This window comes from Rhipicephalus sanguineus, chromosome 3 (assembly GCF_013339695.2).
Source record: "Rhipicephalus sanguineus isolate Rsan-2018 chromosome 3, BIME_Rsan_1.4, whole genome shotgun sequence".
Taxonomy (NCBI): Eukaryota; Metazoa; Arthropoda; class Arachnida; order Ixodida; family Ixodidae; genus Rhipicephalus; species Rhipicephalus sanguineus.
The window spans coordinates 190,758,437-190,775,164 of record NC_051178.1 but is presented as its reverse complement, the minus strand read 5'-3'; the positions used below and the strand labels follow the sequence as shown (position 1 = coordinate 190,775,164).

Here is a 16,728-nt window from a genome sequence, read left to right as displayed (position 1 = left end):
GCAACCTTTTTTTGCTGCGTTCGCTCCAGCAGCCTACTTCTTCGCGGCTGCTCGCGAACCGCGTGGAAGTGCGTCGCAGTTCTGTGTGCTGACGTGTCGAGCACTGCACCTGCTAGGTGGTGATAGTTGCACCCGGAGGCTTGTTGTTTTTGAAACTGAAACTGACACTGGTTGGTAATGAGGAGCCTGTAATTAATTATCTGTTGTACGCTGCAGCAAACGATGTGCCGTGTTATGACTAACAGGCCCCCAGCAACACATTGTAGCAGAAAAAATGCAAGGGCAAAATTTTTGTGTCAGTACCCCTTTAAGAATAATGAAGCGAATGTATCAGCTAGTTTGTCCCATGGTATGGGATGTGGTGGGCAGCTGTTGGGTGGACTAGGCTCTGTTACCGTCGGTTTCTAGGACGTGCTAGTGACTTATTAAAGAAACATAGTTATTACTGATCGAACCGGTGGCCAAATAACGCGTAGTCATGCAGGTAGAGTCCTTGTAACGTTTTAATAAAAATGGCTTTCTGGATAGAAGAAAAATGTCGCAAGACTATATTCCAGATTGTCATTCTTTTGGGAAAGAAATCTTTCAGAGCACACATCTGTGGTTCCGTTTAGAGAGAATTGGTTCAAAGTTTGGTTCTGTTTAACTAACATTTTTTTTCCATTACCCAAATACCAGACAAACCAAATAAAGGACTTATTCGTTTTGAGGAGTAGTATAATTTGCTTAGATTCAACTGTATTTTCATATATTTTGAGAGCTGTCTCTTGCACTCCTCAGAGGCTCTCAGTTTTCATCAGATAAATTTATGATGTATTGCATAATTTAAAATTGCGAGATTTGCAATAGTAGTGGGAATTTGTAGAAGTATAAAACGCTTATATTAATAAATTAGTTGACATCTAATGAACACATGGTCATAACAAATACTCTTGAATATGACAACAGGATTTTCATCTTCAATATAGATTCATTAGAACTGACAAACTCGACCTAAGAATTATGCTAGCTGTGTGAACTTCACTCTCTCTTGTAAAAGCTAGTAATACTATAATCATTACATTTTGATTTTGTGCTTTAATCTAGCATGCAAATCAAGTTTCCGTACAACTAGCTTTATCTCCACCCTCGTGAAAAAATTAGCATTTCCAGAAAATGTGGCATTTCAGGACAGAGATTTCGCCCTAGTTGGGTTTTGTATTTAAGAAATATTATTGTTAGAGGGGCCCTGCAACTCTTTTTCAACATGGTCCAAAAAACGCTGCCGATAGGTAGTCTAGGCTCTTGAGAACATGCGAGCGAAACTTTATAGCGCAGCACACGGCCTGGAATTTACAATTAATTCTCAAAGCCAGCTAGAAATCGTTCCTTCTTCTCTCGACAAATGATGTCATATACCCAAATTCATGGCCAGTGGCTGATTTGAGCATCGTGAGCTGCATGGTTACCGTGGCCGCTGCGAGAGGCCGCCACGTGCCCGCGTGCGCGTTCGGAGAAAATAAGAAAAAGTGATGAAGGTCATGACACGCACATGATGTAACTTCCCTTTTCCTGCCATCCCTCCCTGCTTAAGTTCCAGCGCGCTCGTCAGGACCAGAGAAGAGAGAAACTACAGCGTGCTGCAACAGATCTCTGTAACTCCACTCGTACTTGACGGATTCTAAAAATTCTTGCGGTGGTCAGTTATGAAGCAATAAGCTCCTTTAATAAAGCCATTCGATGGTTACTTGGAAAAGTGTTGCAGGGCTCCTTTAATATTTGTCACAAGACCAAAGGGATGCCAGAAACAGGTAAAATTTATTACTGTGCTCGAGAAATGGTGATTTGATATGGTCAGGTATTCATGAGAATCGAGATTTCCTTTAGTAGAGTGTGAATCTGGGCTAGGTGGTGTGGGTGATCCATAACTTCGTTTTGCACCAAATCAAAATAGATAGAACACAGAACACGCGTCTCGTCTTTCTGTGTACCATCTACTATGATTTGGCGCAAAACGAAGTTGTGGATCTAGATTTAGTGCTCGTGATACAATTAAATTAAGTGATGCATCATTCAGGCAAACACTGACAATGATTTGCTCGTAAGAATTAATGCAAATTAGCATATTGACCTTTGCATTTGGTGAACACCATCTAGGAGCCACCAGCTGATGAAGTTTTGCTACAGGTCGCGTACGTTGGAACAAATTTTCCAGCTAATATGTCAGCGTCAAACTGATAGCCCCTTTTGCATCAATCCGGTTTGTGCAGGTACCAAACACAAGCTAGTATTCATGAAAAATTTGTAAGATAGTATTATTTTCAAGCTTTCATGCGGAATGCACAAGATGAATGGACACTTCGCAGCTCTGGTCGAAGCTCTGTTCTAGGAAGTCGCGTTTGAAGCGTGCGTCGGCTCCTCCCAACTTGGCCAGACGACGTTCCTCACGGCGAGAGTCTGCCTCTGCTGCTCGAAGGTCAGGGTTCTCTTGTCTGCGTTGGCGTTTAGCTGCTGCTTCACTCTGTCGAAGATCCGGATTAGCTTGTCGTTTCCGACGTTTGTACTGAGCTTGCTTGGCCTTCAGCTGTGGGTCGGCTTGTCTGCGCTGGCGTGCGGCCGCCGTTTGGGCTTTGATGATGCTGGGGTCGGCTTGCCTACGCTGCTGAGCAGCCGCTGCTTGGCGAGCCTTCAGTTCCGGGTCGGCATGTCTGCGCTGGCGTGCGGCTGCCGTTTGGGCTTCGACGAGGCTGGGGTCGGCTTGCTTGCGCCGCCGAGCGGCCGCTGCTTGCCGGGCCTTCCGTTCCGGGTCGGCTTGGCGCTCCCGATCGGCCGCTGCTTGTTGGGCACGTACAGCTTCATCGGCCCTGCGTCGGCGTTGTCTCTCGCGGGCGAGCGCCCGTTCTCGCTCCTTTCGAGCTTGCAGTTCAACGTCGTCGAGGTGTTGCCGGGCTTTCCGCTTTATGTGCACACCTATGGCTGCTTCGTTGGCTATGTTTCGAGGAAGGCTATGCAGTGTTTTCTGTACATCTATTGGGACATTCACGACTTGGCCATTGTCATGCGTTAAGCGTCTGATGCTCATAAACAGGAGTCGTGGAGCGATCAGTCGTTCTTCTACAGGGTTCAGTGCGGCTAGATCGCTTGGTTTGGGAACGTAGAGGTAGCCGTGCGTTACGCTCATTGCGGGGATCCTCCCAGCTATCCACGAATCTTTGCATGTTGAGCAAACCACGTACTCACTGTAATCTGTTCGCGATGTTGCTGGGAATTCTTGTTGCAGCACTGCGATGGCGTTGTCTCTCGACCGTGCACTTCGTATGTTGCCGATTTTCGTCAACGCATTGTCAAAGCACATGCGGTGGCACACTTTGCAGCTATGGCCGAAGCTCCGTTCTAGGAACTCACGTTTGAAGCGTGCGTCGGCTCCTCCCACCTCGGGCAGACGACGTTCTTCGCGGCGAGCGTCTGCCTCTGCTACTCGAAGGTCCGGGTTGTCTTCTCTGAGTTGGCGTGTAGCTGCCGCTTCGCTCTGTCGAAGATCCGGATTAGCCTGCCGTTCCCGACGTTTGTACTGAGCTTGCTGGGCCTTCAGCTGTGGGTCGGTTTGTCTGCGCTGCCGAGCGGCCGCTGCTTGCCGGGCCTTCCGTTCCGGGTCGGCTTGGCGTTGCCGATCGGCCACTGCTTGTTGGGCACGTACACCTTCATTGGCCCTGCGTCGGCGTTGTCTCTCGCGGGCGAGCGCGCGTTCTCGCTCCTTGCGAGCTTGAAGTTCAACGTCGTCCATCGCAGATCGCAGAAACAGATTTTCCTGAGCGAACGCGCCGTCTTAGTTACTTTACCGCACGGAGGAAGGAAAGTTCCTTCCTCCGTGCTTTACCGGCTTCACCGCGACGGCCGACGAAGACACCGTGACGGGTTCAGTTGAGGAGACGCCGACAGTCCGAGCGTATTAGGTGCTTCGCACCTAAAATGCCTAAAACAGGAAAGCTACCTAAAGTCCCTATAAGGGGGAAAAAATCTAGGGACTTTAAGGAAAGCAAACAACAACCACCGTGCTAAGGTGGCTAGAATGGGGAGGTGTGCTCAGCGCAGCGCGTTTCCCTTGCCAGACAGGGTCCCTCTGCGCGCCGATGCCGCCAGGGGCGCTGGTGCAAGCGGCGCGGGTACAGCCGCCGCTGTCGCAGATTGTCCGTTGGAAGGCTACCACAAGGAAACGCGGCGTGATTTTTTCTTTTCACCGTTTACGCGTTCTTTATTGTACACGGGTCATGCATTAGTGAGCTGTGGTGATAATTCCCTATAAAACAAAGAGAACTGAACGCTGGTGCTTCATCCCTGGCTGCTACGAAAACTCTGAAACCAAAGAACTGAATTGCGAAGAAATACAATGATAATGATTAACAAAATGTATGTCCGCCCTATCACAGTATAGGGCGTCGTTTTCTTGTTGTTTTTTTCTCTGGCAACGCAGCTTAAAAAATGAAACCTCTAATACTATTAGAAAGGAATGATTTGCGCTTGTGCCTTGGACTTCTTATGATCGTTGCGAACAGCGTGTTAGATTTGGTAGCGCGATTAGCATGGTCTGTAATTAGATCAGAGATGCCAACACTTCAAACGTACATTTTTAAAGATATACAGTTCGCATCAGAGGTAATCATTATATGTTTTCATTTAAAAACCTAGTTTATTCTGTGAAGCACATTGGTCGTGAGTGCACACCCCTCAGATTATATTCGCATAAGCGCTGCTGGAACTAGTCAATGTAAAAATATAACATAGCTGGCTCTTCAAGTAAGCTCAGTTTCATCCTTCGCACATAATGTCGTGATATTTTTTTAGGGGCGAAGCTCCTTATAGCGGCACCCGTTCGTCCCTCGTAGCGTAGTATGTAACCAGTCTTACGCTTTGACCTGCAAGGTGGTGCCGGTGGGAGATTTCTCCTGTGCGTTGTTGAACAATAAAAAATTCGCAGCGTTAGCTAAAAGCCGACTTCTTCTGTCTCTCATTCCCATTAGCAGCCATTCTTTACCTCCAAGGTAGTGCCTGGTGAGATTTCTCCTGCGCGTGATTAAACAATAAAAATTTTGTTCAAAACGCCGTTGATTGATGAAATAAACCAACGAAAGACGCCAGATGTTTTGTAAAAGCAAAACGGAAGAACGCCAGATGTTTTCTAAAGCAAAACGAAAAGACGCCAGCTGCTTAACGAAAGACGCCAGATGTTTTCTAAGCAATGGTTTTCTAAACAATGAAAATTCACAGCGTACATGTAAAATTAAAGTGCGCTGCAAGTCGTCATAACTCATCGAACGCGCCCGATCTCACGTCGGTGATGATGTACTGGGCAGAATTCACGGAAGATTCACGGTTTACCGATGAACCTCCGCAGCTTCGCCCACTCATCATCATTCAATCCGTGGATATGCTGTGATTTTTTTCTCCTAACGCTAATCAAATGTCATTTCTATATTTAAACGACCAGTACACGATTACCTTGCTCACATGACAATCAGCAATACAACTCATTATGTCAATAAAAAAAACCGCGACTTATGCATCGATAGATGGCAAGGTTAGGCCAGGTTACCATTCTAGTAACGTTGGGTTAGGCATCTTCTCTCGCTCTTTTCACTGGTCTTTTTCAATTCGACTTCCCTATCAGACACCTGAGGCGCTTAGCCGTGCTCCCTATTGGGTTGCAGAAATTAGCGCTTTTTTTCTATCTTCCTCTTATCATCGTATATATACACCTATATTAATCCCAGAAATATTGGCTGTTGTTTTAGCAAGCTCCCGCCAAATGAATGAACAGCAGTTATAGTTACAGATTATCTTTCGGTACGTTCAGCACTTCCTATATACGGCAACGAATTGAACACTCCTGAGCATGTTTCGTTATCTAATACGTGCAAACTTACAAAAAAATTTGGTTGCTGAGGGTACCGGGCCTCCGCGGATTGTATTTGAATGAAATGGTGGATTCATGAGCCTCAGTATCTCTATGTGGACCTCTGATTCCTAATTTACCAGATACGGCTTATGCGACAGCTTTAAGGTATAGAAATGCTTGTTTGCAAAGCGGCACTGGCAAATTATCGCTGAATAAATTTAAAAACTTTGTACATGTAAGGTATTGCTGGAATAAACAGCGGTGTGCATCTTGACAATTAGAAGTTTCTTATAGCAGATTACGCTGTCGAATTCAGCGAGTGAATTTTTATTTATATAATGCTGGTCTCATGGCGTCCCCGGCCGTTGTGCAAATTTTGCAATCAATTGAAACAACAGACCACTTCCTTTTATTCTGTCGCCGATATTACAATGAGAAAAAAAGGTACCTCGTAGCTACACTTCAGAAGATATGATTAACAACAAGTTACTGTTTTTATATTCAGAGGGATGTCTGCTATGCTGTATTCGGTTATATAAATATGACGAAAAGATTACCGCGATGGTTTATATTTCTTTCCCTTTTCGTTGTTCCAAATCTATTTTGTCTGGATCGATTCTTTGCATTACTTCACATCTAGATATCTACTACCGCGAGGGTTACCTCTTTCATAAATTCCATCTGACAGTGTGACCGCTTGCTCATTTATCATTTTCATTTACTCGATGTTTACTTTCTAATCTAACTTTCTAGCTACCCTTGGCTTCATATGTTTTCTGAAATTATCCATATTGTGTGTAACGAATTTATTTCTTTCAAGGAAGTAACACCAATCGACATTTGCTGGTTGGTGCGCACCGCATCTGACTCCGATATGTTCTTTCTCGCGTGCATTCCTTCACGGAAATCAGTAAAGAAGGAGAGGAAGATGAGAAGCGTACGAACCTGAACTTGTTGGTACACATTCATAGTAAAAAACAGCGCGAAAATTACAAGGACGAGACATCGCTAGTCCTGTTTCATTTGTCTCGTCTTTGTAGCTTTCGCGCTGTTTTTTTGCTAGGAGAGGAAGATGTTACAGTGTGCCCTTTTTTACTGCACCCGCTGAAAGGAAAAAGGAAAAAGACGATTAACGCAGCAAACTGTTGCAAGTTAATAGCGCGATACAGGTTTGCCGGACATGAGCAGCGCTACGCGGCACGTCGTCTGCTCGGCTCCCCGCGCCCCTGCGTACAGCGCCCCTTGCGGCATCGGCGCGATTTGGGGACCGGTTTTCGCGGCCGCTTTTCACACCTCCTAACCGTGCGCTTTTTATCCAGCGGCCGTGCAACTGCCATGGGCGCCACGGCGCTGCTTACCACTCCTATGCTCCTATCGCAATCCTCCGCTTGCTTTCATCTCTATGCTTCGCTTCCTGCCTATATATGCCTACGCGCTCTTTCTGTTGCATTCGTCTGTCGGTTCCAAGCTTTTTGCATGCTGCCGAACCGCCGAACGTCGAGCTTGTTTTGATGTAGACTCATGCGTTTCTACGAGCGTAATTACGCTTTTGCAGGAACTCTTTGTGGTACGTACTTTGTAGTAAACGCCGTTGCGGTTTCTTTTCTGCATGTTATGTAGTTTGCGAGAACTTACAAACGTAACATTCCTGGTGCGTTTTTCTTCACAAAAGCACGTGCTTTGTGTGACAGCACGACGATCACCTACCCGCGTGCACATCGCGAATTTTTGCGTTCTCTTTGCAGGCGGAAATTTCAAGAGCTAGTATGAGAACATAGGCTTGCCGGCGAAATCGTGTGCGCTGTGAACCGTGTCATGGCTCTGCAGAAACAACTGCATGTTAATTGTAAGTCGAGAGTCCATCGTAACGATTCGTGAAGAAACAGCGTTGTGCGCGCGGTAACGTTGTAGCACACCATTAGCAATCGTGACTGTTAGTCTGAATAACCCGTGTGAACGAGTATCGAATCTAGGCTGGTTATCTGGCATGGTAGCGTTCAACATTCCCCCTGTTAAAGCGTTCCGTAGCGTTTGTCGAAGCACACGCATAGTGACAAGCGTTGTAAAAGTTCTGGTTGTCGTCAGTGCAGTGCATACGCACGCATCGGAGCTTTTGGATGCCGTGTGACGGTGTTATAGATGCCAAACGCGACTTTCAGCGTGCATTAATCAAACGGGACATATGCAGTGATAGCGTCGCCCTGACGCCGAGTAACCGCGTCTATTTTCTCGCTGCTGTAAATTTACTGTTCGTTTGAGACGCGTGTTTGGCGTGGCCTGCTATTTTCCGGAAATAACGTGAATCACGTTTCCGAAATTTCTCTTCACCCTCGATATTGCAGCTGTTTGAACAATTGAATTGAAAGGTTAATAAACCCGTCCCCCCACGAAGGTACTGCTGATTTTAACGAGTAGTTGGCGTTGCTGCCAACGAGTAACTTTAAATACATTTTCAGTCAGTTGCCATATTTTGGGCTTTGGATATGAGAACTTTGGTTACAACGAGCGTACATTTTGTTTCAGGTGCGTAATGTCCGGTGATTTAAGTACTTTGGACGATTGGGACCCACTGAGTGAGGAGTATTTCTCCGTGTCGTTCAACAGTTACAACCAAGGCCCGGGTGTCAACCTACCACTTGAGTGTTTGCCAGCGTTTTCTGAGTAATGATGTTGCTAGTTTTGTGGTCTGTAGTTTAAGCACAGTGCAGCAACTTGAGTTGTTTACTTGGAAGAACTCATTTCTGTCTAGCCACACCTTGGCACTAATCCCTTGATCATTTAGAGGCCTATTTTGCAACTTGCATGAGTGAAGCTATGCAAAGTAGCATGGAGTTGCATTATCTTCGAAAAATTTCTTAGAGGAATTGAGTGCATTATTGCGAATTAAGTGAAACCTTGGCCATATGACAACCTTAAAGGACCCCTGACAGCGAATTTTTGTTGATTATTTTTTTGCTGTAATTTGTAGCCTTTTGTCTGGTAATGCCGAAATTGAATAGTAAATGTTCTAATGTATCGTATAATTAATGCTAGCATCACTAATTGGGACCAATTTTACCGCCTACAGTTGTAAGAAACTAGCAACCCAAGTGGAGGAGCACCTAAGATCACGTGTGCTCAAGCTTTGGTGATGTTGACAGCGCAGTTTTCAAATTGGGGGCCCCTCGCACGGTGAAGAACGAAACGATATGGGTACCTTGGTATGAGTTCAGCCTGTTGAGATTGTGTCACCTCAGGAAAAAGAAAAGCATTCCTGGCGTAAGCAGCCAAAACCAGCTTGAGAGCAGCCCGACAACAGTGAGAGGGACCAGGAACAATAGCCCTCGCCGGGTGCCGTTCGTGGTATTATGTGTGCCCCGTAGTGACGCAGAACTATCGGTAAATTGACTATCGATAGCATCGATAGTTTCAAAGAAACTATCGATGGTGTAAACAAACTATCGATAGTCCAATCAGTAGTACCATCGGTAATATTACTAGCTATAATACTGCCAGGCGTGTTTATCGCTTTGTTTTGATTTATTCGGGTTTCACCCACAGACTGTTAAGAGGTATTCTCATGAGGGAGAAATCGGCGGGGGACACTGGGATTGCGGATCACGTGACCGTGACTTCATGGATTAGTGAGTCGGCACGACACCTCCCCCCCCCCGCGACTCCTTGGAAGATAACGGGGACCTTTTCCCCGACAGGACAAATGATCCCCCCGCAGTGGGGGATATGGTGGAATTTCAGGCTCTTGTTTGGCCACGTTGTTGCACTTGCTCCTGCAGAGAGCATCAGTGGGTGTCCAGTCTGCAGCTGCATGGTCGTCTGCAGCTCGTCAAACGGGTGGTACAAGCCACCAGAGTAGTCAAGTAACACTGGTCTCCCCTTCCGTTTGCCTCGTCCGTCCGTGTGAGTGGGGGACATTTGTGGAGACTTCTCCTCTGACGTCAGTAGGCTCTGCCTTTATCCCCCGAGGATTTGTCCCCCGTCTGAATACCCCTTTAGCAGCGTTTGACGCAGACCGCACCATTATTTGAGATCATTTTGTTAATATTGCGCGCCGGACGCAAATATTCAAGGTTATTCGAGAGTTTACGCAAGCACCAGCGACAACGCTGGAAGGTTCGATGACTGATGTCTAAAAGACGAAGCGTTCCACCGATTATCAGATTACTCAATGGCCAGCGACTTCTCGCCACTATCAGTGCGCAGCGTGTATCACTTGTATGTTGAGTTTTGATTTTCTGGGCACAAGTTCGACCAAATAAAGAGCTTAGTATTTCAGTCTTGCTGCAGCATTCTTCACCGTCACAATCATGTGACAAACTATCCATAGCGGTGCAAACAACGATGCTGTTTCTGGCTGGCCAAATTGCCCAAAATATTCGCAATAGCCTACTATCAGCTTCGCTTAATTTAGGAGCAAATTTTTGGCGAGAGAAATTCTTTCCACTGTGAAAGTAGCGACATATGTCCATCAATAAATTCATATTCAAAAGCAACCGGTTACATCTTACAATTAACAAACTTAGTTCTCGATAATTTTTTTTTATTTTGATATCTTACAATGCAATATAAATTTGAAGCTGCGCAGTTCCACCCCATGTAACAGCTTCCTCTCCGCTACAGCTGAATAGTTTGACTTTATGATCATGTGTCAGCGAAGCACTTTTGTGAAGAACACAAGCATGTCAACTTTCGGGGAACCAAGTTTATTCTGCCATGAGTTCGCGCTGTTGATTTTACGCTATCGATAGTGCTATTGATAGTATTTTTTACCATCGATAGTTCGATAGTGACTCAGCTATCGATAGTACCATCGATAGTTGTGCATCACTAGCGCCCCGTGAATATTCTGCGACTTCGACAGTGCTCGCTTTTCTTGTGAAATGTCACTCGGGGGCCTTCGTCTATGTCATGAACTTGTGGCGATGTCTCGAGGTGCCGCCAGCTGAGCACTCCGCTTACTTTAAAACCAAATTAAAATATCTTTAAGGTGATGTTCACGACTAATAATCAGCCAGAAGTATTCACATATACAGGACTATCAAACACAGACATCTTCCAAAGTACATATACAAACATCTTGACGTTTCAGTATTGGTGTCAGGGGTCCTTTAACCACATCACTTAGATCATGTTGACAGACAGCTGGCACGAAGTGTCAGTTTGGCTTTTAATAATGCATACGCCACTACCTAGCTAATTTACCACAATCCCTGCATTGCAAGTTTCTTATCGAAGAAAAACGATTGGTGGGAAGTGACTGGACAAGAACTTTGTGTCAATTGATATTTCTTGTTTTCGTCATTTGATACATTTGTTGCTTTTGACGTGCCACTGGCAATGTGGTGATGTGGCGATGCACTGGCCTAATTTTGGCTGCCTAGCAAGTTGTATGTGCTGTTTCCCATTGCTTGCAGTTTTGTGGTGATTACATGGCAAAGGAGCTATTCAGGACTTTGTCGTTTGGCATACTCTCTGTTTTCCCGTAGTTTTTTGCAGGCTGTCTATTCTATTGAAATATAAATAGTTGTAATTAAGGCACTTGGGTATCCCATGAAAAATGTATGTATTTGGAGTGAACAAGAAAAAATTGCACACTATTTACCTATCCCTCTGAGTCATATCGGCAAGATATTACGAAATTTTGGCGCTCATGGATCAGCAAGTATTATAGTGTTACTGTAGTTGGGTGCAGCTTTAGAAGGCAGTAGCATTCCTGCCTGTCAATCCTGCACCAATGAGCACTCTAGACTGACATGAGCTGGATGCCCTGTGATCCTGCTGAAGGAGAATGTTAGCAGGACTATTTCTTTGGTTGCGGAGTTAATCAGCTGCTATGTGTATGTTATCTGGGTGGGGCCTCACCTGCCTTCTGAAGTTGTACCCAGCCATAGTTACCAATTTAGCCAGGTTTCTTTTTGCTGGGGAGTCTGATATTGAGATGTGATTGATATTAGCGATGATTGCACAGATGCTGACAAGCATTAATGTTAACTCGTGTCCCAGCAAGTTTCTCCTAACACTGTAACGGCTTGGATGAAGTACTTTGTTGTGTGATGTACACTGGCATTGTGAACGCAAACTTTAAAGGGACACTAAAGAGAAACAATGAATTGGTTTAGATTGATAAAGTGTGCTCGGAGAACTGTTGTGTAGTTTATTTCACCACCATAGGTTTATTATTAGAGGAGAGAACAATGTTCAAAGTTTCATTTTTAAATTTCGCGCCGAACTTTGTAATTCATGACGTAAAACATTTCAAAGAGCATTTAACGTATTTTGGCGCCACTGGCCCGACGAAATTTCCACAAACTCGTTATGTCAAGTCTCTGGCCCCCTCAGAGGACAATTTACTTCGATTTAACCGGTTAGGAACTACGTAGGCCCAAGCAGGCGCCGTCAAAAATACGTGACGTCACGGCAAATTCTTCTCGCTTATTAAGCATCTTCTCGCAGCAAGCGTGGTGTTTTTGGTATCGTGGAAGACTACTTTACTAATGCGAGAAAAATCATTTTGCTCTTTAGTGTCCCTTTAAAAAGTGTTAGTGTACAAGGATGTGGCATAGGCATTAGCACAAACTGTAGTATATTTTTTGTGAGAAGCTTCACTTATGCAAATATATATCGGTAAGGTCACTGCCAAATCTGAAACATCTGTATAACTGTGAAACCTAGTTGCGTACACATTCACAAAAATTTTACAATTTTTTTGTTGTGGATGCAAAAGATATAGTATTAAGATTTGTCATGGCCAGCATTGAGCATTTTTGTTTTTTATATTCCAGAAATATTATTGCAGTAACAAATCCTTGCTGCTGGTGCAAACTTTTGGTAGTGGTTAATTGGGAACATTTGGAATTTTGAAATCTTGTTTTGGAAATAGCACATGTCAAATAGTGAAAAAAAAAAAAGCATAGCTTATAGCCGTATTTTAATGAAGCACCACAAGATGTTGCTGCTATACTTGCGGATAACTTTTTTTGGCAATGAAGGGAAAGCTATCGGGGTGGAGCTTCTGTACATGTTCCCCTACGCAAAGTAGTCCAGTCTGACGCGCCTTTCATCCCACTGTGGAAAATGATGGCTGGCGACATCAGCGTTGCATGGCATTTGCTTTTGGCTGCTTAGACGACCATTTGTGAGTAAAGTTTGTCGCAAGTTTCTGAGGCGAGTAGACAGAAGAGCCAGAATGAGGCGGACACTCACCTGAAGATGCAGACGCCGTTTAGCATTCGAGGAATACACGTAAAAGGTGCGAACTTCTCGCGCACAAAAACGCGATATGACAACGTATAAAGAAAACAATGGAACTCTCTCACAGGTGTGGACCAAGTCCTGTCGCAAGGAACTTACCGGAGATAATGAAGGAGTTCTTTTGCATTTATTGCGTAGAAAACATGGATGCAATTGTGGGGCTACTTTCCTTAGCGGTAGCACACGCACGAGTTGGCTCTGTAGCCTTAGCTTCATTGCCAAGAAAAGCTGTCCACAGGTATAGTGTATGGTAACTCTGTATTCCTTAAATGCCTTTTCACATACTACAATAATGAACGCACTAAATTTATCTGTTACATGATGCAGAAATCTTGATATATTTGTTGTGAATGAATGGATGAAGGACCCAAGTGACGCTTTTGCATGTATACTATAAGTTTGTTGTGAGCATTTGCAAGCAGTGCCCAGCTTTTAGTCCCCTGTCATTCCCTAAATCTTCTGTGAGCAGCATGTTTCAAGTGCATATAATAAAAAGAAAAGTACTTCATAAATGAAAAGTGCGATATAAAATTGTCTTACTGAAACAAAGGCAAAGTAAACTTCCTTATTTATCAGTTGTAATGAAAATTGATCTGTCATATGCATTTTCAGGTAGTGTGGCTTATACAACGAAGTTTCATTCCAACTCTAATTAAATTTGTCGTGTTTAATGGCCTGTTAAACCTTTCTGATAGGTTTAGTGTTTCTTGCTTAGTACTCATATTGCCTTAGCGTTAAGGACGTAAATATTGTTTAACAAAGCGCAAAGCCCTAGGCCCGCCCCATTGCAAGTGCAAGAGCACTCAAATTTCTTGCATGCAAACCAGCATGTTCAGATGCTTCATACAATTTGATTTTGCCTCGCTCGCCATTTTAAAGGGACCGACAACTGATTTTTCTCGACCAAGTTTTTTACGGTGCGACAGGAAGCTCACCCTTTCGTAGCGTTTGTAGCTGCAGTGGTTTATCCGAAAAGCGCGTAGTTATTTTATAACCAGTATTTTTCGATCTGAAAGGCTGCAAACACGCATGGAGGCTTGCTCTAGCAACGCTGAGAATTGATAGCGATGCCGCTAGCCCTTGTGAAAGCTGTCGTTGTTCTCCTTTCGCAGGAGTTACTGTAACTATGCTTAACCACCTTTATTTTGAGCTTTCCAACCATTTTTGAAAATAGCAAGCTGTTACAATGAGATGTGTCCCGGTATTTGTACAGCGTTGTGTGCGCCTGCGCCCAAGGTTGCCTGCGCCTGTGTCATGGATGGCTTGTCCCGGCGTCGTTACTCTCTTGATACACGAGCCAAGCCAAGTAATCGAAAACGTAACTGTGCATATGCACGGCCGCACCGAGTAGCAGCGCGCGTCATTTCTGAGACTAAGTGTAGGTAGCAAAACTATGTCGCTCCAAAATCTTAGCGACCGGGAAACTGCGTGCACGGTTGCATGAGCACGCTGAAAAGTTGCTCAAGACGCGCTGACGAGCATGGGATCATTACGTCACGCGAAGGCAGCGCCACTTTAATGCATACTACTACCGCAGGCCTATATGTCCATTATTATGGAGTAATACCTTTTAATATAAAGAAACGAACAATATTTCAATACTAACAAAAAATCGTCGACCGAGCAATCAACGGTCACGTGGCCGGCTTCATCGGTTCATTCATGTTTTTGCTGCCAGAGGCGCCACAGGTCATTTTTCGCGACTTCCAATTAAGAAATAAAAATATAAATCCATCTCTCATGAAAAAAACAGGGTTGGTTTGAGTCAGTGCAACGGACAATCTTTACATCAGTGGAGTCAACTCATTTCATATTCTGGGCAGTTGTCGGTCCCTTTAAAACACTGTAGTATAGGCACCGGGCGCGGGTAGAGTTGGACTGGTGGCGCCTCTATCGGTGGAAGCGCCGAACTAACGGCATGTGGGTGCCTAAAAGGGGCAGGCGCTTGTTGCGGGGACACGGGGCTGGATGTTGACTGAGCTTCACTGTGCTCTCGTCACTTGTGTCCTGCGCTGCCGAAATGTAGGGGTTTGCGAGTAGTGAATTTTAGAACCGAATCGAATACGAATCGAATAGTAAGGCAACCGTTTTCAAAGCAGCTCTAGGCTGGTAAGGTAACAATTTTTAAAACAGCCCAAGAATTCCACCACATTTCATTTGAAACAAATATTCACAAGCTTTAACAAAGGAACATTACGATTACTTTTAACCGAGAAAAAGTGCCGCAATTATTTAAACTGCGGCGAGCGCGTACACAGAAGCAACTATAGAGCCTTCGAAATATTTTGGTAACTGCTCACTGAAATATAGCAGTGACTATAGTTTTCAAGGTGGTACTTTTTCATCAGCTTTTAAATAAAACTGATTCATAAATATTAAGCAAGTTTCATCGGTTAACATTATCATGAATGTCATGCTAGTGCATTGATGTTGTGTCATGTAGTGGATTGATGACAGTCACATCGATGACATTGCTATTTTAAGCAAAAGTGCCTTCATCCTGTGATCAATATAGCGTCGATAGTCCTGTAAGTACACCGGCTGCATGCATCTGGGTAATTCGGTCATGAAAACAAGAAAAGTTACCCCTCGCTGTTTCAATGTCTCGTTCCTTCGGGCATTTTTCGTCATTGCTGATTATTAGAAAAATATTCTAAAACTGTTTGGTATATCTAATATGCACTATCTGATTCGTGATTCGAAATTTTCGAATATTCGCACACAAATGCCTCGGGGAACCAAGTCCGAGCAGACATGTTGCACTGTAGGCTGCACAAACAGCTATGCAAACATGGATAAAGCTGGGGAGTACGTCCAGTTCTATCTGATCCCATGTGCAATCGCCGGCGACACCGCAGCCTTGCTCATGCACCGGCTGCCAATGACGGCCTTCGTTGCATCAGGCTACGAGAAATACAGACTGAAGATTACCATAGCTGTTAAAATATTAGGAATGGCAAAGCATTGAAAAGAAAACAAAATGGTAACAGGAGTGTGCAAGTACAACTAAGGAACGTGTGCAATTGGCGAAGCATTGCGGTAAAAAAAGACGAAAAGTGAATGGGAGACGTACGCTCTCCTTTTTTAAATGTTAGGAGATAATGTTATTGTGTAGACAGAATAACAAAGTATTGGAAAAATGGAAAAGGTTCTACTTATATCTAGCTCTGCATCGTAGCTTATCGCATTAAGTTTCGTCTGCAGGGCGCACTTGCAGCATAATTTGCACTCGTCACCTTTATATATTCTGTAATGTCGTGTGCGTAATCTGCTTCGTGCAATCGGCAACCCTTATCTAGAGCAGACGCACGAAAATGTACGTCAGCTGATCAAGCCTTTAAAACCGCAGCGCAAAATAAATGGCAGCGCCATGGGTGCACTTACACTGTCGGGACTCTCCTCGCCAGGGGCCCTCCAGACAGCAGTGAGGAACAGCTAGTTCGGCAGTTAAAATGCAAAGATGTTTATTTTACGTGTCGCCAATCGGGCCTGTCTCATTTGCAGTCCCGAAAGGGAGGAGGCATTGTGCCCCTTCTGGTCCATTTTCGAACCAAAACAAACGCCTAAAAGCACATCACCCCACAAAGAACCTGACTCGTTTGATTTTC

At 44.6% G+C, this 16,728-nt stretch overlaps 1 protein-coding gene across 2 annotated transcripts in view; it reads left to right on the top strand.

Moving 5' to 3' along the window:
- The first annotated feature begins 7,322 nt into the window (after positions 1–7,322).
- LOC119387902 (tudor domain-containing protein 1) overlaps positions 7,323–16,728 on the top strand; it is a 72,101-nt gene continuing 62,695 nt past the window's right edge. The window contains exons 1-2 of one of the 2 annotated variants that reach the window (XM_037655468.2): positions 7,323–7,439; positions 8,396–8,533. In XM_037655468.2, coding sequence (XP_037511396.1) covers positions 8,403–8,533 — 131 coding nt within the window. In that variant the 5' untranslated portion in view covers positions 7,323–7,439; positions 8,396–8,402. Of the gene's footprint in view, positions 7,440–8,395; positions 8,534–16,728 lie in introns of those variants that run through there. The other variant, XM_049413732.1, reaches the window with a different exon arrangement.